This window comes from Eublepharis macularius, chromosome 8, assembly GCF_028583425.1.
Source record: "Eublepharis macularius isolate TG4126 chromosome 8, MPM_Emac_v1.0, whole genome shotgun sequence".
NCBI classification, from domain to species: domain Eukaryota; kingdom Metazoa; phylum Chordata; class Lepidosauria; order Squamata; family Eublepharidae; genus Eublepharis; species Eublepharis macularius.
Window position 1 is genome coordinate 68719218 of NC_072797.1, and position 26513 is coordinate 68745730.

General features: G+C 40.9%; 1 protein-coding gene across 2 annotated transcripts in view; it reads left to right on the forward strand.

The window, feature by feature from the left end:
- The first annotated feature begins 244 nt into the window (after nucleotides 1-244).
- APC (APC regulator of WNT signaling pathway) overlaps nucleotides 245-26513 on the forward strand; it is a 139979-nt gene continuing 113710 nt past the window's right edge. Inside the window, exons 1-3 of one of the 2 annotated variants that reach the window (XM_054987426.1) lie at nucleotides 245-557; nucleotides 2063-2107; nucleotides 24959-25111. In XM_054987426.1, the coding sequence (XP_054843401.1) occupies nucleotides 24977-25111 (135 nt within the window). In that variant the 5' untranslated portion in view covers nucleotides 245-557; nucleotides 2063-2107; nucleotides 24959-24976. The remainder of the gene's footprint in view (nucleotides 558-2062; nucleotides 2108-24958; nucleotides 25112-26513) is intronic. The other variant, XM_054987429.1, reaches the window with a different exon arrangement.

A 26513-nucleotide genomic window follows, 5' to 3' on the forward strand; every position in this document is an offset into this window, starting at 1 on the left:
ATTCCTCCCTATGAGCAGCTGTTCTCTCAGCAGGTGCGAGAGCCTATGAATGAAAACGCCGCGGCCTGCCGCGCAGGCGCACTTTAATTCTTTCTCTCCGCAAACTGTCCGGGCTTCGTTGGAGCTGGGCTCCCTCCACTGCGCATGCACTTCAAGCATTCCCGGCAAGATGGCGGCGAAGAGGCTGTTCTGGGAGTCAGAGTGAGCGAAAGGGGGGCGGTGGCGGCTCGTAGGACCGTGGGGCGGGAGGAAGGGGCTGGTAGCGCCTGAGGCAAGAGCGGAGTTGGGCAGCGCCCTCCCCGCCGCTGCCTCGCTCAGGTATGAAGAGCTGGGGTGGCGCGACGACGGGCACTAGTCCCGCGTCCGCCCGCCGCTGCCGCGTCCTGTGAGGAGGGGAGCGTGCCCCGTATAGCCTCCCCCGCGCCCCGGATGTGCGGGCGGCCGCCTCCTGGCTTCTTGGTGGGGCCGAGTCCCCCGAGCATCGGTCGCGACGGGGGCAGCGGCAGAGTCCGGGGAGCGGCGGCGCTGCAGGTTGTGGAAAGCGGCCAGAAGGGCAGGTGAGCATGTGGCGCGGCTTCGCGACGGGTTTCAATCCTGGGCCGGTACACGCCCCCCTCCGTGGCCACCCAGGCGCTTTTTCCAGCGGGCAGCCTGTGCTGTTGAGTCGGGAGTCGGAGCTCCTGCCTTTTGAAGGGGCGTTCCTGTTTCGGCACCTCCCACTTTCACGGGGCAGCAGACCCCATTGTCTGTCTGAGTGACTTTCTCGAAGCCCTGCTTGGGGGCTGTTACTCATTTTAGGGACGGGACCGGACAGTCTCCATGTGTCAAGGATTGCTGGTAAGCCACAGCCTGAACAAATAATGTGTGGCCTTGTAAAGTTGCTGGGCGGAGATCCAGCACTGGGAGGAAGGGGAGGGGCTCTGGACGGGTTTAGGCTGCTAGAGTTAACTCATGGGGTCACTTGCAAGTAGTTGGAGCCTGCAAATGAGAGTCCCAAACATAGATTAACTTCCATTGATTAGATTTCAGCGGTAAAAGGTTTATGACTCAGAGCAGAACTCGTTTATGTGAAGCACCCCTAGGATTTGAATGTTGTGGTTAAGAAACTGTTAAGTCTAGATCTGTTACAATCTATACTATCTTATATCTGACATCAGTGTTCCTACTTTTCTGTACCTGTTCCAGGCCTGGGTGCGGGGGAGGGTGGCGTCCTTCTTAATGCAGTTAGTAACTTCTTAATACCCTTCACCTTTTTTTGTTATACTTAGCACATAAGGTGGCAAAAAAGGTTTTCCCCTTTCTATTTATTCGTAATTATGGTGGAAGTGAAAATCTTTGTCAGGGCCTAGCCAGACATTAGAAGTGCTGCAAAATGTTTCCATATTGCAGCAGTGCTTAGGGTCTGTTAACATTTGCAAGCTGTATTTGCTTAATGTAAAATAGTTTAATTGTGTGGTGCACTTCCACACCATCTTTGCAAGCAATTCTTAGTGGTAGTTTCAGGTGGGTAGCCGCCTTGGTCTGTCGTAAAAGAGAAAGATTTGGGTCCAGTAGCACCTTAAAGAACAACTAGCTTTCCAGAGTATGAGCTTGCAAAAGTCAGAGCAAGATATTGAGCCACCAAAATAAAATTGATAACAGTGACCCCAAGTGGAATTGTTTTTCAGTTTATGACAGAAAATGTAATGTTTAATTAAACTGTAGGTAATGGTGACTAAAGAATGAGTATTTGCTGTAGATTAATCTTGAGCAGAAAATAAAAGTTTCAGATAAGCAGTATAAAAATATCAATGATCTATTCTTCCAAGGGTATAATAACTCCTTCATCTTTACACTATCAATATATTTGAGGAATTAAAGCATCTGCATGCCAATATATTTTATGATTATCTTTTGGAAAGAAGATAGTGGTGGTAGGTTGTTAATTACTGGATTGACTGGCACTTCCAGACAGGAAATCATGGCTAAATTCCAAGTTTTTGCCTGTTTTTTAATGACCTTAAGTAAGCAGTCAGTCTTTGTGCTGCTGTTAATCTTTCCATTACCCTTTTTGTCTATTCAGATATCAAGCTGTATGGAGACAGGGGGAGTCTAACTTTGTTTCTTGGTGAGTGATTTCTGCTGCTTTATCCTTGTTGCATCTTTTTTGGGACAAGAAATAGTATCTGTGAGTGGTTCTTACGCTTATTTGATACTTCCCTGTTTTATTTCCTAATGGGAGTTGTAATAAGCACCAGTGAATCTGATAATAACTTGAATTTGTTACTAACATCTCTAGAACTGTTGCCAGTATGAGATGTTTTCATCTCATATTGGCTTGGGTACAGCTTGGCTCTTAGAAACATTTGAAATACCTTAATGGTGGTAATAGCAGAAACCTAATTGTCATCCTCCGCTTACTTTAAAATAGTTTCACTTCAATAATTTTATTTATATGGTAAATAGGAGTTGTGTGTGTATGTGGTGTTTAAATATTAAAAAATGAACTAAAATTAGGTTTCTGTAGATCAGCGGCATCCAGACTTTTTGGTTCAACAATCACATTGAATTACAGAAACCGTTTGGTATGCAAGGTGGAATCTTACCCATTTTACCAAGACTGTTGTTTCAATATTGATGAAAATTAAGTAAGGCTTTTAACAGATTCAAAGTCTGTAGTTGCACAAGCTATGTAAACTGCATTAAAATCACCAAATAATAATAAAAGACTGTGCTGAACTTGGGTGCTATACTTGGGTAGAGCTATACTATAATGTGATTATAAGAGTTCAGTTTTGCTAAGGGGCCCTGCTAAATGACCAAAGAGTCAGGAAACAGTTATTCATTGAAGATCATAAGGCACCTTAACATGTTCTTGTGCTCAAACATGTATTTCCTCTTGATATCCTACTTCTGTTACCCCTTCACAAAAGATAAATGTACTGTCAAGGGAATAGCCATCATAACTGAACATTTTATTTTATGTTAAAAAAAAACTATGATATGAAACTTGTAGTAGTGTAGAAATATTGATTTCTGCTAGTCAAGAACATCTGTTGTCCTGGAAGCCTCATGTGTCTCTCCTGTCCGATAGCTAATGTTTATAGGCAGCAAAATATACAGAAACATTGTCTCCAGTCTTGTGTATACCCCATTGACCAAACCAAAATAAGACTTGAGGAGCAAAACTACACGTAAAATTCAAGTCCATTGTACTGACTGATTCCAAGCAATCAAACATGTTCAATATTCTTAAGTAATATTAAAGGATATTTAATTGGTTAGATTGTACTGATTCTAAAAAGTGGACTTGATTTTTATTTATATTTTTGCTCCTCCACCTTTTTTGGTAGGGTTGGGCTGATTTGTGGTGTTTGCAGATTTACACTCTCCCTCCCCTTGCATGTGAAGTAACTCTACAAAGTTACAGCTTAAAAAAACTTGTTCATATTTTATCAAGACTCCTGTATATTGAGGTATGTAGTTGTTTTTTGTGCTTACGTTTGTTTTTATTGGTTTTGTACTAATTTTAGTTTAGTAAAAGAATTTCCCCAAAGTTAGTCAAAAGTACCTGGGAACCAAATAGAAGCATGTTGGAACATCTGCATTACTGTATTGTTCATACTTTTTCAAAATTTGATAATTATCCCTAGTTTATTCTTTTCTTTTAACAATCCCATAGCAGATGATCTTTTTCTTGATGAAATCCTGCGCTATGATTGTTTGTTTGTTACTGTAACGTACATTCTAATGTAGTTAAAGATGCACCTCATGAAAAGATACCTTCATACTGTTTGTTATCTTACTCTTTTATATATTAATTCATTTGCTGTATTTATACTCTGCCTTTCTTGTTGAGACTGAAAACAGGTTTTAAAATATAAAAATGGCATAAAACATATAATAAACAATGCAATATAATGCTTGAAAAAATTCCTGTAATAGGAGTGCCATTTTTCTTTCCAGTTTTTTAACCATAACATCAATTGCTGCCAACAGAAATCTTATATTTTAATTGACACAACCAATAAAGTATCCTAATATGAGATTCAGGGATATAGTGCATTTCAGGATGCCTCTACCCTAATTGCTTACGTACAATGCCACTGTGCTGCACGGCTGATGTTCATTGTGATTGTCCTGATGCAACATCCTGAGTTGGTTCCCTGGGTAATGTTATGTTTCATGGTAGAATTGAAGCAACAGTTCACCAGCAGAACACCAGTTCAGACATTTTGGGGAAGAAACTGCTCTCAGTTACCACTTCCCCTAGAAGTCATGGGCTGTGCAAATTGAGACTTTTTAAATGCTGCCTCTGATCTTTTTGAGTGTTCTGTTGAAAACAGGAATGTCGGTGCTTTTGGGTCACTGGGCCCTTTTTCAGTCCTGGGGCCTGGGCAAATGCGGGACCTCGCTACCTTCTGGAGTCAGCCCTGACAGTTTGACCTCCTAAAAGCGCGCGCGCGCACACACACACACACACACACACACACACACACACACACACACACACACACACACACACACACACACACACACACTCTCTCTCTCTCTCTCTCTCTCTCTCTCTCTCTCTCTCTCTCTCTCTCTCTCTCTCTCTCTCTCTCTCTTAATCCTTGGAAATAAATTTGTCTGAATGTGGCACTTTGGGCAAAACGTAAGCATAGGGCTTTTGTTTCACAGCAACATTAATTTTCTGTTTTTATTTCACATGCTAAGAATTGGTATTCCATTGAAGTTGTAAGATATTTGAATTAGTATGGACTTGGAAGTTGCCACAAAAGTTTGGATGCCAGTTCCAGTGACAGCACTCTAATTAAATTCTAAATGTCATTGTTAGACCTTGAGAACTGGACTTGGTTCATGAAGTTTTTTTCCAAAAAATGTTTCAAGTGCAATACATTGAAAAGAGTCAATTGAATGAGGAAAGGAGTTCTCATCCTCTTTAACCAATGGATTTGTGTACTGCTTTATTTGCATGAAAAAGTAGATTTCTGTACATGGCTGTCTTTATTCTATTCTCATTTACTAGGGAACAAAATGTCTTGACTCTTTAGCTCTTAAATAGTGCTTATGTTGGTTCACAAAGTATTCAGTAACTTTATGTTACCTTGTTAAATATAGACGATAAAAATTAGGGTTATTTTTATTTCTATAGTTGCAGTAGAATATATGGCATTATGGCTTTCATTATTTTAGTAACTTTGTTTCAAAAGTGCCAAGATCATGATGCTTCTAAGGCACTTGGTTAGCTACAGTGAACTGTTAAACAAGATATGATTTTAAAGACAAATGTTCATTGTTTACTTTTATGTAGCTTGTCTAAAAGATTAGAATGAACAGCTTTTTTGTAGGCATTCAAAACTGTTTGGAAATCTTTTATGACAGACTGATACACTTTGAATTTACCTTTTTAGAGTAATTGTTAGGGCAATCTCACTATGTAACCATGGCTGCAAGTAGTATGACTCTTTTATCTTTATATTCCAGTTTATCATACATGTTGACTTGATCTGGTTCTGGTATTTTTCTGCAGTGGATGATTTGAGTAATGCAGTGTTTGCCTGTACCTATGAAAACATGGCAGCCTTGTCTGGAACTGTTAGGATTATATAATAAAATAGCCATTTGGGTGATAGTGAGAACATACTCTGGACTTTGTCTTATTTCAATGCCACGTATCAACAAAGGCTTCATTTAAATTCCTTAGGAATATGTGATTGGCCAAAATGTTACAAAGGTAAAGACAGTATTGGCAGTGGATTAAGGTAATTTATTAGTCATGTAGAAGTAGTCATCTGGTGGTTCCCAAGGTGATAATTTTTTGTTCTGAACAAGACAACCTGTTGGAAGCTGACTACATGGGTTCACTCGTCTTTTTTCTGTTTATTTTAAAAGACTTTAACATGTCTTCTGTTTTTGCTTCATATTGTGTTGAAGCATTGAAAATATAATTATATTCTCAGCATGCAGTAAATTGATGAATGATAGCCCAGTCTTTCCTTTTAATGAAGTATCTGTAGATTAGATGCTGTATAGAAGGTGGATGTGTTCCAAACCAATGTACTTTTGAGGAAAAAGTCTTGTGAAAAATAAAAATCAGTCTGTGATTCTGGGCGGTAAATTAAAGGTATGCTCAGGTCATTGTAATGTATCAGATGTTAGTGCTGTAAATATTATACATAGAAGTATTAGGATTGTGCTTTACATGCTTTGCTTAGGAACTTGACAGAATTGTAGCATTTAGAAGAGACGGACTGTATATTAACATTTAAAGCAGACCTTGACAATTTTTCGTTGTTGGTTCTAGGAGCCAAATATGTGTTTCAGCCTTCAGTGTTATGTGTTTTAGTTGTCAAATTTCTAGATATTGCTAGAGGTGTAAAGTTTCAGGAAATTTTGGTGAAAATCCCCCTCCCTTTTTTTCCTGGGAAAAAGTAGAAATATCTAGGAAAATTTAGTATTTATTTTCCTATCATACCTATATTTTACTACTTTAAAATTAAGTGCATAATTTATGGCTTAGAATATAAACTTTTATTATATAGCATAGAATTTAAAAGCATAAATATCTTGGTTTTCTGCAAAATTTCAGATATACTCCTTGAGAGACAGCTGCAACCTGCTGCACTCTCTGCTGTCTTCGCATATTACCTTAATTTTTGTCATCTGAGAGGAAGGGAAAATAAAAATTGAAGGTAGAAAATAAACTGTTGAAACAAAGTGTTATTTGAACAGAAATACTTACATGCAGCCACAATAGGTAGGAAGACTACCAGCATATTTGTATACATGGTTAAATTTTATAGCATTGAAAATACCCTTTTTCAAGCTGGAGAGAATGAATTGAAAAACTGAAAAAATGGCTATCTTTTTCAGTATAGCTTTTGAGACTAGGTCCTGGGTTATTGAAAGAACTCTGTTAATCATACTTGTACAACTGCTGTATTTTGTGTTAGTGACTGTATTACTGAAAGGGTTGTTAATCGTATAATGAAGCTGTGTAATGCTGAACTTTATTATAATTAAATGCATTATAGCATATTAATTGTTGCCAACATTGTTCACATTTAAATAATTACTAAGCAGCCTCTTTGGTGTAGGAGGTGGAGCAACTTTGCAATGTCACTTCTGGTTGAATCTTGAAGTAATGTCACAATCTTCTATGAATTCCTCTGTCTCTGCAGTAGAAACTGTAGGGATTTGGGGAATTCCTGTAATGGCATAACACCACTTCCGGCTACGACCAGTAATGGTGTCATATGACATCATTTATTAACCATTTTTGCTCCTGCTGGAATGAAGAGCAGGAGCTGGGGCCAAGAGATTGTCCGCTATGGCTGGTAATCTGTTAATCCTACATTTAAACAATAAATATATCCTTCAAAATATGTCAATAATAAATGTAGGAGTTATCATTATCAGATTACATATTTAATTTGTATTTTTATCTACATCATTTATACCCCACCTTTGTCCCCAGTGGGGACCCAGAAAAGCTTACATTATTCTCCTGTTCTCCATTTTATCCTTACAACAACATTGTGAGTAGGTTAGGCTGAGAGTGTCTTAATCTCCCAAAGTCACCCAGTGAGTTTTCACGGTAGAGTGGGGGTTTGAATCTGGGTCTTCTGGGTCTTAGTATGATACTCGAACCCAGGAATTCCCAACCTTTTTGAGCCTGCGGGCATATTTGGAATTCTGGCGCAGCAACAATATGGCTGCCAGAAAATGGCTGCTGCAGGAGACAGAGCCAGCCACAAAATGACTGCTACAGCTTACCTTCAGTCACACTGTAATGATCCTTGTGCTTTGGAAGCAGTTTCTGCCAAAGCAATATTTTTAAAAATCTGCACAGCGAATCAATATTTCAGTGACCAATCAGAAGCCATGCTTTGTAAATGCCCCACCTGATCCCACCCACTTTCTACGAACACTTGGTGGGCTCCAGAAAAGGTGTTGGTAGGCTCAGTTGTTCCCGTGAGTACCACACTGGGGAACCCCCTGCTCTAACCACTACAGTGGCTCTCTTAACATAAAAACTTTTTCGTTCTATACACTTTGAGTGAGTAAACCCTTGTCATAAACACAGGGCTTTTTTCAGCGGGACTCAGTGGAATGGAGTTCCGGCACCTCTTGAAAATAACACAAATAGAAGACAAAGGAAGTTTGCCAGACAACTTATAAAAGGCACTAAGTTTTGGAGCATATACAATAAATTTACAATAAATTTAATCAATAACCAAGCAATTAGTGAATTAATTACTGTGTAATAACACATCCCAATCAATTACAGTGTATGCAAAACATCAAAATGGGGTGAGAGAGAAAAGTCCCAAGTCATATAATGCCAAAAGTATCTGTATTCAGACGGCTGTGTCTTGACCACGTCGCCACGTAGTCACAGAAGGGGAAATCCGTAGTGGCAACGAGCAGTACCGGTCCAATCTCACTTGGCTCGTTCCAGAGGTACTCTTTCGTCAGGCCCACATTTGTTACAGTTACCTGATTGCGTTGCTGTTGAATGATTATCCTGACGGTTTTGTATTATGTGTTGTATGCTAGAACTGTAACTATTCGCTCGGGTTTTCATATTGATAAGACTAGGGTGGTCACATAACTATATAGTTAAAACACAATTTTACCTTTTAAAGATAGTAACTCCTTCATCTGTTTTATCTTGACCATCTGGGCTTATTTACTTGGGTTTTCATACTTGTAAGGTTAAGAAGAGCAGGTGGTCATTTAGCTTAGCCAATATTTCATATTTTGAGAAGGAGTACAGTCTAAGTACATTTAATAAACTCCAAAGACCCATTAACGTAGACTATATGGTGTTATATAAAAAAGAGAAAATAAGGAAAGAAGGGAAAAGCTATTTAAGTAAGAGGTTGAGTCTGCATTAATAAGTCCTGATATGCTCCAAGATTCTGATCATTGTTTTTTCTTCTCTCTTTGTGAAAAGTGGTACATCCAGTCCTTAATCCCTCTTTCCCCTTTCAGTATTGGCATGCTTAATTCTTTCCATGCAGATCTGCTTTTTTCTTCCTTCTTCGTGAGACGTAGTACATCCAATCCCTAATCGATCTGGGCCACCAAAGGTAGATTCTCTTGTCTTCCAGCCATTTCTGAAGGAGATCAGTATGGATGTAGTTACTCCTCTGCTTATTTTTCTGTTTTAAGATCCGCTGCATTCTTTTCTCCCCTTTCTGTGTTGGGATGCCTGTTTCTCTCCGTGCAGGTCTGATTCGTGGCCCCGCCTTTTCTTTACTAAAGTTTTGTGTCTTGAAGGGGACGTCCTGATAAGATCGTCCATTTTGGAAAGTGTGTCGCAGACTGATTTTCCCTTCATTTGGCTCGATTTTCCTTTCAGTTAAATCTGTCCCTCCAGAATTTTTTTCTGGATTGTGATTTCTTGTAATCCCTTTATCCTTTCCCACTCCAAATATCGCAACAGCTTTATTTAGTAACTCCATCATTATTTTAGACATTTCTTGCAAACAAACAAGTACCTCTTTTTGCCAAGAAGCCATTTCAGAAAGTGGTAAAAAGCTTTGTTTTGGTTAATTATATTCAAAGATTTATAGCATTCCAGCAGTTGCTGAGGGAGTCATTCCTCCCCCATCTCTGCCCCTCTCAGCTCGCTCGGGCAGCTGCGTGTAGTTAAGCTGAATTGCCCTGTAAAACCATAAATCTGTCCACTTACTTGATGGAAGGCTGTGGGGTCAGTTAACCTCTCTTAGAATTGTTTTTTTTAATCTGTCTTGTTAAGAATCTGCTTGATTTGCTGTAGGTTTTTTTCGGCCTGTTGGACTCCCGGGTTCACAGTTAAGTAGCCATGTTGGCTCCTTCTTTGGTCCTTGCTTCAGAACTGGTATCTGGGCTTCTGGAGGTTCGCCAGTCCCCCTAAGCTCTTCCACCTTGTTCCAGCCTGCCTCCCCTCTCCGGGGGGAGGGCATGGGGGTCCGATCTCTCGGCTCCCTAGGAACCAGGAAGGTCATGGGAGGGAGCTCATAAAACTCCCCTCTCGTGCTTTCACTGTCTCATTCTAGAAGTCCTCAAAGCAACTCTTTTCATGCAGCTTGCAAGCAGCAAGAAAAAGGTTGCTTTAAACTTCCCGCTGCAGTGCTTGCTCTCCTGGATGATTTGAAAGGGAGGGGGAGATTTGAAAGTGTCCCTTTTCATGCCGCTTGCAAGCTTTCAAACACCACGCCACTTGCTTCTCCCGATCCCCCTCCCATTGTTTGAAGCAAGCGGCGCAGCATTTGAATTTGTCCCTTTTCATGCTGCTTTCAAATGTCATGCTGCTTGCTTCACCCAATACCCCCTCCCATAGGGTGAGCAAGCAGTGCGGCGTTTGAAAGTGCCATTTTTCGTGCCGCTTGCAAGTGGTATGAAAAGGGTGGCTTTCAAACTTCCCATCCTGCTGCTTTTTTCCCCCATGAGAAACTCGATGGAACCCTCCTCCCCCTCCCATCAGGAGAAAAAAGCAGCAGGGTGGGACATTTGAAAGAATGCAGCACTTTTCTTGCTGTTTGCGATGCAAACAGCTAGAAAAGTGCTGCTGGTGCGGCTGCTGCCGCTTTGCCCAAAGCTTTCTGAAACGAGACAAATTACTTCGGAAAGCTTTCCTTTGGGATTCCCAAATTGGCTCAGCAGTGCTGGGGCCGATTCAGGAATCCCGAATATTTACAAATCGAGCCCGATTTGGGTTAAAAACCCAAATCAGAAACCTGAAGTGCACATCCCTACTCCTGACTATTGTTGGCCGGCTTAACTCAAGATTGCCCCAGTCTAATCCAGTCAACTACTATCAGAACCTTTTCAGATATCACCTCCAGCCAATTTCCTGGGCACCTACATGTGGCACATGTGGTACATTGGGGAGCTATCCTGTTACAATTGACCAGGGGTATGGCCCCATCCCTGCACTCACCTACTACAGAGGAGCAGGGGGCAGCCTTGCCCAGGCACTACTGGGGCAGGCAGCTTGACCAGGGGCTGTGGAGAAAGAAGGAAAGGTGAGGCTATGTCCAAAGGTGCTCCAGCAGCAGCTGCAAAGCCTTTCAGGCCCAACGCATACTTCAGAAGGGAGGCAGAGCACAAGCAACAGACTGCACCTGCCAGAGCAGGAGGTCAGCAGCAACTGGGACCTTCTGGGGGTGTAGGCAGGCAGGCACAGCTGCCTCTTAAAGCCTCTGAGAAAGGTGGAGTAGGAGAAGGAAGGGCCCAGCCAGGGAGGCCATTGACTCAGATTCCCTCCACTCAGATTCCCTCTCACTCTGAGGTCCTCCTGTCCTCAGAGGAGAAGGACCATGGTAAGTATCCAACGGTCCATTCTCCCTCTGAGGTGGAGGACATCTTCAGATGGGTGATTCTCACCCTCTCTTCAAGGAGGCAGGACTAATTTGGACTTCCTGTCTTTTAGTAGGTGTCACTCTTCCTTTCAGTTTTGTTTCTGCCTCGACAGGGAGAGCAGCATCTTAGGCTTCTGCCTCGGACTACTGAATAGTTTTCCTTTTTTCTACTTTCCAACACTAACAACTCCCTTCTCCAACAGTCGCTTCTCTTAAATACCTACCTTCTCCCCCCACCCTCACCCCCAGCAGTGCAGCTAGCCGCAGGGAGTTCTCCTAAATTTATTTCCCGCTCTTCTGTTGTTGCCATTACCCTCTCGTCCTTCCTTCCTGACCTTCCTTAGGGAAGCCTCTTATTCTTCTCTTTCTCAGCTGCGGCTTGCTGCTAATTTTTCCTCCTCCTACACTCCTCCATGCAGTGAAGTTAACCTGGGGGAAAATCCTTTCTGCAATTGCCTCCTTTTCTTTTCCCCCTCTCTTTGGCTGCGGTGGTGGCTATTTTAGAACTCCAGCATCCAGATTGCCTCAGGTCCACATGGAGGCTGCAATGAGAAACGGCTTCTTGTCAGAGGGTGAGCTTAATGCTGTGCCTGCTGATCTGGGGATGGAAAGCGAACCAGATTGCAAGGTGGCCAGGTCTACGTACACCTGTCCTGCTTCGAAGCCAGGTGTCATAGAGCCCCTGAGGCACGTCAGAAAGTGTTGTCACAGGATTCGGTTTCGTTTTCCCGGCCATGTCGGACGCTCCTCTCCGCAGCCTGACCGGGTGGTTGACCTGCGAGGGTTAACCCCCCAGGACTCCCAGGTAGGGGGTCAGGGTCCGGAGCGCTGCGGGAAGAGCCCCCTGAAGTCGATCCAGGGGGTAAATAGCCCGTCTGCTCCTATGGGGGCCGGCAGACTTGTGCAGCACATCGCATGCTGCCAGGCCATGGAGAACGGCAGCAAGCAGATTTAAGGTGAAAACCTGTAAGTAAGCGGATCCCTTCTGCTACTTTAAGCGTATGCGAAGGATTGGTGGGAGTTGAAGCTTAAGAAGGTTCGGATATCTTCCCCTTCCTTGAGTTTTGGAACTTAGTTGGCGGATCCCCCCCCCCAAGATGGCGACGAAAAAGCAGAGCCCTGCTGTGGGCAAATCGGTTTCGGCTGCGTTGCAGGGGAAGGGAGAGACTCTTGAAGAGGTGGTTAAACGGTCGGTCATTGAAGCTATGAAGCCCTTTGTTGATAGGCTAAATGAAATCGGACAAAGGGTTGGTTCAGTTGAAAATGAAGTGAAAACCACTAAAGATGTAGCGCTCGAGGCAGAGAAATCTACTTGTGAAAATGCAACACTCATGAGAGCTACAAACAAAGAAGTAAAGCTTTTGGAGAATCAACTGATAGGATCATGCTCAGTGGATCGTGCTCAGATGGTATTGCGTTTACAGAATGTTAAGGAGGAGGAAAGTGAAAATTTAAAGGATCTGGTGTCGGAACTTTTGGCGTCATTCGCAAAGGCAACTAAAGAAGAGTTAAAAAGCGATATTCTGGAAGTCTGTCGGACATCTTCAAAATATGCAACGAAGCGTCAGCTGCCTTGTGAGATTATTATTGATTTTTCATCTAAGACGACTCGGGACACCATTTTATATAATTCGACTAACGTGGACTTGGACTTTCTTGGCAACAAGGTTAAGATATTGAAGGACGTTCCATTTCTAGCTCGGAAAAGAAGATTCAAATACAAAAGGTTTGCAGCTCTTCTGAGAAAGCATGATATAAAATACAAATGGTTATTTCCGGAAGGTATCTGGTTTAGATATAAAGACCAAGCCTACAAGATAATATCGGAAGTACAGCTGAGGGATTTTGTACTTAATCATCAAGAGTTCGAGCAAGAAGAAGATCCAGAATCTGAAAGGGGGAGTGGGGAGGAGGGAGTGAGCGCCGCTATTGTAGCTGTTCAAAGAGAACTGAGACCGAGACGCAGGGGGGGGGGGGAAGAAGACCTGATCCTGACTGTAGTTCGTATCTTACAAGATCTACCAATCTAATAGCATATTAGAAAGTTTAACTTTAAATAATTGTATTATGAAGGGAATTCAATACTTGTAGTTGTAGTCTGTGTTCTTATGTTGTTTTTTCCCTCCCCCCTTGTTTCTTTTTTCCTTTTTCTGTTTGTAGTTTGTAGTTTCGTAGTTTTGATGTTAGTAATTAAAATAAAAATATATATATATAAAAAAAGAAAGAGTTGTCACAGCACTACGGGCACTCAGAGGCAGCGCAGCAGCCACTAACAGCCTAGCTGGCGCATGGGCGGGCTCAGATAATGTGGCAGCCACTCATGACCTAGCCAATGCCTTTCCCCTCAGAGGAAGCACCTCAGCCGCTCATGGCCTAGCTGGTGCATGGACAGCCTCATAGCGCGGCAGCCATACGGAGGCTAGCTGGCGCAGCTCCAGTTTCTACACAGAGGGGAGAAGATCACAAAGTGCCTCCAGCTGCATTTGTCAATCAATCCAATTGGTGCAGAACATTCAAGGCCAAAATGGCTCACTCAGATGCCCAACAGTCATCTTCACCACCGAGCTTTGCCAGTCAACAGATCATGAGTAACACCTGGTCTGGCTTCCTTGGCTATGTCCACTGACTTCATAGCTGTTTTGAGACAGGACATGAGGGAGGAAATAGCTGGGTCCAACACAGAGCAGTGGAGGACGACAGGGTTTCCTCTCAATTATCCTCTGTTTCATGAGGGAGGAAATGCCTAACCTTCAATGCAGGGCAGAGGAAAATGGCAGTTTTACATGGCAGCCATTTCTGGCTTCGCCAAAGCTGACAACCTTGCCAACAGACAAGGAAGTGGCTACAGAGTATTTTCCCACATCCAAAAAGACAAACAACAGGAGCAGGACCCAGTGAGAACCAGCCAAACAATCTGATGAACCAACAGTAGCGACAGCCCCCAGGTCCAGTGCTGATGATGGTCTATTCATGAGTAATGCAACTGGGTTAGGCCCTGTAATGCTATCCCCGGACCTCCTAAACTTGGTTACTTAACTATGAGAAGAGATTGCCAAATTTGTTGTCTGTTCACTGAGGGAAGAGACAGGTCTCCCTCAGGTTCTTCTTTCAGCTCTTCTGCCCCTGAAGAGAGGGCATTGGGGGAGTCCAGGGTCAGCCCACCCGCGGACAGTCCTTTATTAGGTGGGCCCAGAGTGGGTCAAACAAGAAGGGCTAGACCACTCCCAAGGAGGAGAGCAAGCAACTCTGACCTGGCGGGTGGGCGGGCTCTGATACCAGTTTTAAAATACAGCTAACATTTGGCATGGAAGTTCTGTTGTAATACATGCATACTGTAATACATATAGTTCTTAAAAAGGCTTGGGGATTTTTATAAATGCTGCCACTAAAACAATAGAATTGAAGCTCTGGGGATATCTTGAAGGTCACTTCATTCAACTTCCTGCTCTAAGACAGGACCCTGCAATTTGAATTGAAATGTTAAATCTGTGAGTCAGTGTAGTGTAGTTGTTAGTGTCAGCCTAGGATCTGGTAGACCCCGATTGGAAACCCCACTCTGCCACGGAAGATTACTGAGCGACCTTGGGCGAGGCATACACTCTCCGCTCACAGGGCTGTTGTGAGGCTAAAATGGAAGACAGAAGAATGATGTGAGCCACTTTGGGCCGCAGTTGAGGAGAAAGGTGAGGTGTAAATGAAGCAAATAATATTCAGCACTAGAAAGAGCTGAATTAAACTAGGCTTCTCTGTTACTGTGTACTAATTATTTTCTGTAGCAACCATCAGTGTCTGTGTTACTCTTAACAGCTTACCATTTAAGGTGGCATGATCTATAATAATACAAGTTGTCAGTTAAATGAGATAAGAAAAAATGATTTGGTATATGTCCATTTGCTATTATTGGACACACCCACCCAACTCCAGTTATTTCTGTTTCCTTCGTTGCCTTGCAGAGGTGGCTGTCCTTTCCTGTTTATGAATACCAATTACCCTCCCCCATCTCTCCTGCCAGATCATCCAGACAGCGAATTGACGAAGTCAGGGTGGATAGGAGGAAAGGAAGGACTCACTGGATGTGAACAAGAGAGTACATTACATTCTCCAATGTGAACAGGGCCGTTGGCTGGGTTGGGCTGAGTGCACACGTGACTGGAATGTATCTGTATTGGTTCTGACTCTAGCGCATCTAGTGAATACAGGAGGGAACTGAGTGTTGAAGACTGAATGGAGGTGAATTCGGCTTCGGAGATGGGGTAGGTGAATGTTAACATTACACTGTTCTTAGAAAGAAGCATGGAGCATTTATCATGACTGGCTTATTCCATTTGACTGCTGTGTGATAAATGTTAAGAAAGACTGCCTGATTCTCCCTCCCTCCACCCCTCCCACTTTCAGCTTCTGTAGAGAAGCTAGAAGTGATTCCTAGGGTTCTGTTCCATGTTTTTTACCGAATGGAAGAAGGAGGGGGTGGTGAGCATAGAATGAGATTTTTAAAAAGAGTATTTTGTAGAGCTAAAATGGTTATTTTAAAGATTTGATGTATATGGAGGGAAATAGTATCTTAGGAGACCGATAAAGGTCAAAAAAGAATGAAACAGATTCATTGCTTGGACGAATGAAAGCTTGAGCCCATTGAAAATCCTCCCTCCTCCTCCTCCATCCTGTCAGTAGCAGCAGCTAGAGAAAGGGACACAAAGCAGTGGGGGAAATGCCTTGATTTGATTCTAACAACCCCACAATGCAAGGAGTGGGGTGGAAGGATGAGAAAGGTGTTGCAGAGAATAGATTTAATGTAACTTGGGGGGTTACAATTTGCTTTTACATGATATTGCAAAACCATGAAGGCTCCCTGCTTGAAAATGCTGCAAAATCTCAGTGCCTTTGTTAGAGACAGGATGTATTGCTGGCATTTCTGCAGTTTACTGCAGCAGTTTTTTGCTCCTTTACTGAAAGGAGAAACCTGCATAGAGACGAGAGCTTGTGCTGCACTGCTGCACCCAGAAATGCAATGAAGCAGTAGGGTTAAGTGACTGTCTGCCACTGCTGAAAGAAAGAAAATCCTGAAATGGAAAATAAAGAAGAAAGAAAAGAAGAACAATATCTACCTAAGCCTTCTGACTTCATCTATTCATCATCAAATGAGATACTGGGAGTTATTCAATCCTGGATACTATTAGTAATCTTAATAAATTATTTATAAAGTAGTGGGGGGGGGTTGCCTTGTCAAATGCAGCATTTAAATGTATTAATTAGGTCAGCTTTAATACACTATTGTGAAGGAGAAATGGGGATTTTATTTAGAGATTAGAATAATCTCCCCCAAAATATTAAATTTAAAATGTTAAAATAGAAGAAAAAATAAATTCATAGCAGTATATGAAGCAGCTGGCAATATTTTGTAGATGACTTGCTTTTTCTGGGAAAGAGCCAAATGATTCTAGAGTAATTGTGTATTATATTTAAGTCAGTGCCTAGAAATGCTAAAGTCCAAATTTTAACTTTTATAGTTGATGTTTTTCATTATACAGATCACCTGTGTATTGCAGTCTGTCATGACTCAAATGCCATTCATGCTTACTGATAAATATAATCTGGCTCCTATATTTTATATGGCAAAGACTTCTTTTTTTTCTTAGTATGTAACATTTTAATGAAGTTTCCAGTTTTATTAGTGGAGTTCTAATTTTATATTTATATTGTAGGCCTCTGAATACTTAGCCTTCCTTATAATGCCCTTAATACATGTAAATAGAACTAATAGTAGAAACATAATAAGAACATATGTGGCCTGCGTGAAACATGCATTCAATAAAACTTGTTTTTAAAATTTGCATCCTTATACTTCAGTGGAGTACCAATTAAAATGTGACTACACGTTGTTTTTGTAGGCACACTGAAGGTGTGACTATACGAACAAATTTAAGTTGGAAATAAAAAGACATCTGGTGGCAGTATCTTGAGCTTTGTAAATTTCTTTGGATTCTTTTCCTGTGATTGTTTTGTACTGACTATGTATAAAATAATGTTATATTTAAATATCTCTTGTATGTTCTACTCTAATAAAGTTTACATAAGTTGATATACAAGGATAAATAAGATGTTAAATGTCACTGATCTTGTCTTGGATGGGTTAGGTAATAAACTTATAATATGTTCTCATTATTAAACTATATAACAGGGGAAACTGTTTATAATTGGTATTTAGTTCAGTTAAGTTTACCATTACCATTTTTATAAGATGATCCAAATGATGAAGAAAGAATTACCCATTGTTTTGTCATGTGAATGTAACTAAGTTGGTTCCTTTGTGATCCTGAATTCATATTCTTTGTAATACACTGCTGTGTTGTCCCAGTGTGCGAGTTATGTCTTTTAAAGAAACACTGGGGAGATTAGATCCCTTTCCTGAACTCTGTATCTTTGTGTCAAAAGGTATACTGTTGACTTAACTACTCCTAACCAAAACACAATCCTAAGGAGTGTTAACACTCTTTTAAATCCATTGGCTTCAAAAGACTTAGGATGTAACTCTGCTTAGGATGGCACTGTTAGTGGTTGTCCTACCCCCCCAAACCCATCACATTTACTAAGGAAGGATTTTATATTTTGGCTAATGTGAAACTAGATATTGTATTTTGATCACTTACGTTCAGCTCTGTTCATTTACACTCACAGCCACCCCTTTCCCTGTGAACTCTCCTACTGCCTTTGTAAGTGAGGGAGAGAGTGACCATGCAATATACCAATGGAAAATTGTGGAGCAGGATGTGGTGTTACAGAACTCAGTGTTCTTTTTCAGGGGAGACAGCATGAGAAATTGAGATCCAGCAGAGGCAGCAGCCATAGTACAGATCGTTTCCCCACTGAAGAAATGCAGTTACACAGTATAGCCGCCTTCACTCTGTATTCAGTTGGTGCCACAGGAGAATCAAGAGAGAACAAATGTTGTGGCTGCTAGTCTGTGTTTGTGCTGTCTTCTCCCCATGCCTCAAGAGAGAGAACAAGTTCACTGGCAGCAACACTTGGATCCCATCTGGTTGATTAGATGCCATTTTTACTCATTGCAGTTGGCCAGATGAGTGCCTGATTACAAAGCAGTGTAAAGAAGCTAGCAACCATAGCACCTTGCACAACCATTATGATGCATTGAGACTTGAAATATTTTAATAATGTTAGCTTTAATCCATGTTGCATTTATTTATGCACTGTAATTAACAAGTAGAAAATTTCATCTCACATGATATTGTAGTTTGTGTTCTGTTCCTAAACTTTTGAATGATAGAGTGAAATTTATTTCAAAGAATATGTATAAAATTCTTATTTGTGCCAGCAATGTATCTGAGAGCCAGTTTGGTGTAGTGGAAGAGTGGCAGGACTAATCTGGAGAACTGGGTTCGATTCCCCACTCCTCCACTTGAAGCCAAGTGAGTGACCTTGGGTCAGTCACAGCTTCTTGGAGCTCTCTCAGCCCCAGCCACCTCACAGGGTGATTGTTGTGAGGATAATAATAGCATATTTTGTTAACCACTCTGAGGGTTAAGTTGTCCTGAAAGGTGGTATGTAAATCGAATGTTGTTGTTATTAATAAACTGGGGCTCCACAAATCACAGGTGCCAAGTCGCCATGGCACCTAGAAAATTCATTGTGGTGCCTATTATGTTCAGCAGTGAGTTTATTGTAGCATCTTACAGCTGTTCTCACTGGAAGTGTGTTTATTATTTTGCATCAGAATGTTTTGTTGCATGACATAAAATGTGAATTAAATTCTTGTCTTGATTTATTTAGATATAAAATTAACCCTATGCCATTAAGTGGTGGTCAATGAATTCATTTCTTAACCTGTTGCTTGCTATACTGGCTCCAATATTCAATTAAATGTAACTTTTTAAAGCAGTAATGGAATTATGACAGGTTAGGTTAAAGTTAAAGGATATCTTTTTGTTGTGATGACAGCCATAACTTTAACAAACTTACAAAAAACTGATGAATTTATGATTAGGTTTTGTAACAATAATTAGAAAACTTGGTCATTAAATATGAAATGCTGACAGCTAAAAATGGAGTCTGGCTGTTAAATTTTTGGTCTGGTAACTAGAGTCAAAGAAGATGTTTCAAGGCCTGATTTAAAATGTAAGAATTTTTGTAATGTTGGCTGTGTGCTTCTTATGATCAGAATGGACATCTAAACATACATCTGAATCAGCAAGGGCTTCCAAGTGATATAACACTTGCCTGCCATGAGAGTCATTGTGCTGCTTTGTTCCTTCTGTACCCCTTGAACTTGTAGAACCTTAGTGAATAAACTGTTAATTCAGCAGAGGCATTGTTGTGGATTCATGGCTTCGTGAATACATAGGTTTTTTAGAATAGTTTGGAGAGCAAAACTTTACAGTAAATTATGACTTCAAATCTGGATTTGAAAAGTTATTGTTTACATTGGTCATCCAAGCCCACAAATTATGCAAACACCACAAAAACACAATTCCCTTCTTAAAATAGCTTAGTCTTCCTAGCAGTAAATTATTGTACAGTCTTGTATAATTTAGGTGTTGACTGCATCCCAGAGAGAGAGTAGAGGATACTGAAGTTTAATTACTTTCATGACATCCACAGCTCACCATCGAAAAACAATCAATCTAGTAGTACCTTCTACTGCTGGTAGGAATTGTAGAGGCTACTTTCTAGTTTTGGTAAGTGCCTTGTCTGAATCAACTGTGAAGCTGGTAAAAGCAGAGTCAGTAACTTTAGTTTCTGTCTCCCGTCTTCAAGTTGATGTTATAGTTGCTTTTTCTTCAGAGCTTCGTGTGAAAACTGATTCTGTGGCACACAACTTGACACACAACAATAATTATTCATTTATGTTGTTTATAGTCTGCCTTTCTCACTGAGAGGCAAGGTGGATTACAAAGTGCAAGTCAATACAATGTTTGAAAATGAGCAGAAATCTGATACAGACCTTAAAACGTTTATTGAGACAATAGCAGAGTTTGTTAAAGTTGGCAAAGCTTTTTAGAAGAACCTTAGATTGAATGTTGGTTTTGTAGTGAGATTTTTAGTATCATCATGTTTTATTTATTGTGTATGGAATGTTTATGTTTGGAAACAGTTTGAGGTTAAGAAAACAAAATATGTTTAACATTTGTTTGTATTGCTGCTCCTTTTGTTCATTTCCTTTCTAAAGACTTGTCAACATAAGATTTAACAAAATTAATTCACCTATGTATTAAGGGTTGATTAACTCTAGAATCTCTTCTGCACAGATTCATTGCTTTGTTTATTTGCATTATTAGCTACCTCATAACCTCAGGCTGGATTGATGCTAGCCTCTGCCAGAGCTAGCTTCATTGTTCCACACACCCTGATTCCTGTCTCTCTAGTCTTCATTTTATACCATTCCATCAGAGATTTTAACAAGGCGTTTCTAATTAAATGTCCATCATTTCTGCCTCCCTTTGAGGAAGAGCTCTTCTTGCTATGCCCTCTCCCTTCCTGTCATCCTCTCGAAACCCGTACTGTTTCAAAAGACAGATGACCTTGAGGATGTTAACAGGATACTTCGTGTTGTGAAGATTACCACAGTTAATTTGGTCCCTTGCTGATCTTGGATGGTGAAGCCCAACAAAAGATAATGGGGGGGGGGTCTTTTGGCCAGAATTATGAGACTTGGAGGGAAGTAGAAGGGGTATATGTTGAGTGAATAAAGCCTTGTCTTAAAAAAAGCATTTCAGCCATTCAAAAATAAGAGAATATTCCACAAGTTTTTTTCCCTGTGTTCTTCACACCTTCCCGTGTTTTCCTTTAAAAAATGAGGGGGGCTCATTTTCCCCCAAAGCTTTGAGTTTCCCCCCAGGAATCATAACTTCTAGCTGGACTACGTAGGCTTCAGTTGAACAGTCTACTCTTTCTGTTCCAGTGCATATCACCCATGTACATAATTCTCAACATGCCAAATCTGAAAATTTGCAGAAAATCAGAAACCTGGGGGAAAATGGGTGGTGATAAAGTTACCCCAAACAAGAGTGTTTATATGTGCATACACAGCACACCTCTGCTGGAGCTGCCATAATTACCATGTCCCTCATCCTTTCTCTGAGAGGGGAAATATCTGTTTCCTGCTACAAGGCCAAGAATCGAGCATTGGCTGAGTTGGCACAGAAGAGGCAACATTGCCATTTCTCCCTCCTTTTTCTCTCCCAGCAGGCCTGTGTCTAAGTGACCTGTGGGTTGAGCTGAAATGCCAAGCGCCTCTGTAGTCTGAGAGGGCTGCGCTGCCATGATGGGTATGGGACAAAGGATGGGGTTATGTGGAATGGGCAAGGAGGGTTGCATGCTTGTGTGGGGCCTGTCATAAGGAGGTGGGTGGGTGAGCAGGCTGAGCAGTGAAGCAGGCAGCATGGCAAAGGGGGAGGGAGGAGGCAGGAAGATGGAGTGGGGAGGTCAGACTGATGAAAGGGGAGTAGCAGGAGTGAAATGAGGACCAGTGGGAGTAAGGGGAGGAGAAGGGAGGAGGACCAGTAGTAGTAAGGGGAGTAAGGGAGGAGAAGGGAAAAGATGGGAGATGGTAGCGGTGGTAGAAAACAGGGTAGAAAAAGGTGGCTAGAGGAGGGTGTCTGAAGCCAGAGGAAGAAGCAAGACACAGTGAGGGAATTTCCCCATAAAGGTCTCAGTGGTCTTCTTTTGTCTATTTTATGTTAAATATTTTGCACGTGGCATTTTCTTCTTGACTCATCTGATGCTGTAATAGCATTAATATTATTGTTGAAGGAAATCCTAAGCAAGTATAGGCAAGGAAAATGTCAGTTAAAACAATAAAAAATAAGAGTTACAAGGTTAGCACCTGAATGCACTTTGGAAAAGGTTACTCTATTTTATTTACTTAAAGTCTTTTGAAAAGGAACAGAACAATCAGTAAAGAGAAAATATTTGCTGCTTTGCCAATTGAGCGCCAGCAGTTGTACAACAATTTTTCTATGAGGCTTGTATAGCCCACTTTATTTGTGAGTAATAAAAACACAATAATAAATTGATAGAAATAACATTTTTAGTTAATAGCAAAAAGAAAACAGTCCTCTTCAGTGGCACAACAGATTCCAAAAGATAGTTTTGAAAGGTGGGCTGATGCTTTAAAAGCACAGTGGTGTATTTCTTTGGGCAACTCATTTGAGATAGCAGTTGAAATGGCCCTTCTTCTCTGTACTTACCTTGTAATTGTTATGGCATGAAGCAAAACCCTATGTACAGATCTTAATAAACAGGCCCCGGGGACCTTATATGTAGAGGTGCACTCTGAGAGGTATAAATCTTAGTCTCTGAAAGGTTTTAAAGATCAAGACCTGTACTTTGGATAGGACTTAGGGTTACTGGGAAACCAGTGCTAGTGCTACAAAACTTTGTTTCAGACTCCTTCTACGAGGTGTCTCTACTGGGAATTGTGGACAATTTTATTATTAAGTTCAATTTACAAAGATATATGCTAGAATACGGAAGAAAATGTCTGTTATACAATATATATATCACAATAGTAGACATCTAATATAGTCCACAAAATACTGTGTACCAATGACTTCATAAATCTAATATTGGAGCTCTGTACCTTAAAGAGGCGACTCCATATGCTGGATTAGTATCTTTCCATTTTATGTTGAGGCTTCTAATATTACCATTATTTTGCAAGGCTATGAGTTGCATTAAAACATAAACATATTTTACTTTTTTCATTAAGTACCTTTTTGGAGTAATTTTTTTCTGTTCCCATACCTCTGCCAATTCTAGCCTAGCTGCTGTCAGTGCATACAATATTATCTCTATATTCTATAGGGTTAGATAAACCAACATTGAGTAAAACTTAGAAGAAGAATCAGACTAATGTTTATTGCTTGTGGCCAAAGGCCATCACAGTTGAGCAAATAAAACTCGTAAGTAAAACAATAAATGAAAAGATTATAATGATAAAAACACATAAAAGGACATTAAATCAGAGAAGCACCTTTGTTATACAAAGATGGAGTCTCAACCACTAAGCACAGCTTAAGCCCAGATTTTCTTAGCTGTGAGGGTGAACTGTGCTACTCTGTAAGAGATGTACGGATGCAAATTGGAAAGGGGAGCTAGTTTTTCCACCACAGGAGAGGAATTGATGCCACTGGAGCGCTGTGAAGCAAAGCTAGACTTTTCTTTTAAAGGAATTTTTAGATTGGTTCCAGGGTTCATTCCAACCCCACATCTCTGCACCATACAAAAGCTGCAAGATGACTTTACATTGGAACAGTTTCAAGGCCAGCTCAACTGAAAATCTTCTTTTAAAGATGGCCGCAGTAGTTTTCAAAATTGAGGCTTTTGTTGTCGCCAACCTATGAGAGGGTTTCACTAAATGTCATCCCAAGATACTTAAAGGTTCTACATTGTCATTGAGTAAAACTAATTCTGAAAAAATTCACTTTATAACACAGATCTCTTCATAATGCCAAAACAACCATTCTCCAGAAGCATTTTGCTCTTCTGCAGCACCACCATATATGTGTAAAGTTTTCCAGGAGTTCATCGCAAAACCTGCACTCACTATTAAAATGTTTGTGTATTTTGGCTATTGTGCCATTGGTGTAGCAATTTAAGGACATTTCTCCAAACAATGAGGCCAATGAATGGTTAAACCAGTCGCCATTAATTAAGCCCCCAACTCTTGAGTTAAATTCATGTACTTTTCACATAAGGCCCTGTGCCTTTTATTTACGTAGATGTTAGTGACACTACCTGCAGCTTCTTTCAGGGTATTGTAAAAACCTGCAGCCACAATTTCTGTTAAAAGCCATAAATGATTCCAACCATGTTCATATTTTTCATAATCTTTTATTTAATATTTAAGCATTGAGAACGCTATTTAATTATAAGCATTAGAATACTAGTATGTTGTTATTGCTATTTATTGAAACTGTATCAAATGATATCACTGCCTTTTATTTAATTAGGTCATAATAACTCTAAACCAGCAACCTTCCAAAATACACAATCTATTGAATGCCAGCCAGCTCTAGAAAGGGAATAATGGCAGTTCTCGTGTTTCCAGAATATTAAGCCAGGAGCTTCTTTGCTGAATGAAAGAGGAGGCAGATGATGCAGCAAAGCGAGCTGGAATTGGTGATGCCCAGATGCACAAGGAGAACTTGATAAGGGACTTTCTGGATCATGATTTTACTTTGGGATCTTACCACTTGTCTAGAAATAAGCAGAACCAAAAATTTCTAAACTCAATTTGCTGCAGTATTGCCCTATGTTATAGAATCTGGAGGGTTCCCCCCCTCCCTGAATCAAGGGAATTGAAGTCAGACCTGAGAAGCTGCTGACGTTACAATTTCTATTGTATTTTCTATTAGCAGTTTTCATGATAATATAAGCAGTGTTTGTTAGGCTGTAAAAATAAGTGAACTGAAGGTAGCGGAGCTAAAAAACCCTTTAATTTAGTTACATGTTACTTAATGTTACTTCTGTGAACTATTACACTATTACATTAAAATTCTTCAGCTAGAATATGTAATGTTTTCTAAACAATCAAGCATTTTTCAAAGTTCTCAATGCTTCAGAACAGACAAAACAAAAAAAAATATTATATTTTTTGCTTGCTTTAGGTCCAGGGGTAGCCCAGGATGGCTGCAGTGTCATATGATCAGTTGTTAAAACAAGTAGAAGCATTAAAAATGGAGAATTCAAACCTTCGACAAGAACTGGAAGACAATTCAAATCATCTTACAAAACTGGAAACTGAAGCATCTAATATGAAGGTATAAACATTATTTGAGTTGAGAAACACTCTGGGTTGCTGGTTTCAATCATACTATGTAATAAATTTGTGCCATAGAAATCAGTAAATACTCTATTTGTTCTGTTCTTTGGTATCATTACCACCTCCAGTATATGACCTTAACTATGCTGACTTCTGCTCATATACAGAAGTGAAAGAAAAACCACTGCAACCGAGAGAAGCGCACTATATGTATGTGTGTATAGGTATGTACATAACTAAAAAATCTAGGGTCAGATCCTAACAACTGTGAATAGAGTTCCATGTGTAGAAGGTGACTGTTCTTCTGCAGTCCCGCATCTCCTGAAGCGTGTCCCGTGTGATATTCAGTAACTCTCTGGATTGGTGTTCAGTGTATCACTGGGGACTGTTGCTTGTGGAGAGAGGTGATAAAAATCTGGAAGTCTTGCATAAGTGGAAGTGCCCTCTTGTTCACTAGGGTTTCTTTTGATAGCTCAGATTAGCCTGATCTTATCAGATCTTGGAAGCTAAGCAGAGTCAACCCTGGTTAGTACTTGGATGGGGGACCACCAAAGAAGTGAAGGGCTGTTGTGCGGAGATAAGTAATGGCAAACAACCACTGAATGTCTCTTTGTCTTGAAAACCCTATGGAGTCGCTATAAATCGGATGCATCTTGACAACATAAAATTTTAGTTTATCTAATACTACAATATGTTCAGCAAGAAGCCTGGCAAATTTGATACAGAGGGAAGGGAAGTCTTTTTTCCATCTACAACACCTCCCGCTCATTAAAGCTGGTGACATGGGAGGTAGCCACAACTCCTTCCTGTGCCATTACAGTAATGTGACAATCCTGCAACATGTGGAAAAGGCTATGCTGCAAGTTCTCCCTTCTTTCAGCATTGCCGTGCAAATGGAAGCAGAGGATGTGTCCTGCAATACTCTATTCCCACCCCTTGCACCTTCTCTGCCTGCAGAGGTGGTGTGAAGCCAGTACATCAACCTATTTACACTCTTGGCAGATGAATGTTGTATTCTGTCACTAAGACAGCCACCTTATATCATTCATTATAATTTTCCTGCACCTTAACTGAAGGGTTTGTATGTCCCTTGTGGGCTTGCAGTTACTGGAAGTTCAGCATAGCTGTCCAGGTACAGGGGTCCAAGGGGGTACCTCCCGCCTGCCGTTTCAAGTGCTGCTTACAGCCACTCACACCCCTAGCAGGCCTCCTGGAAGAATGGCCCTTACCCCTCCTGTTGAGACTCACCAGTTTCTGGGTTCTTTTCCAACCTGGGGGACTCTGCACACACTTGGTCAGACACTCACAGACACAAGGCTTACATAAAGGGTGTTTATTACCTCAGAAAGAATGTATGCAAGTAGCAGGAAACACTCTACTCAGGCACAAGCAAAGGGCAT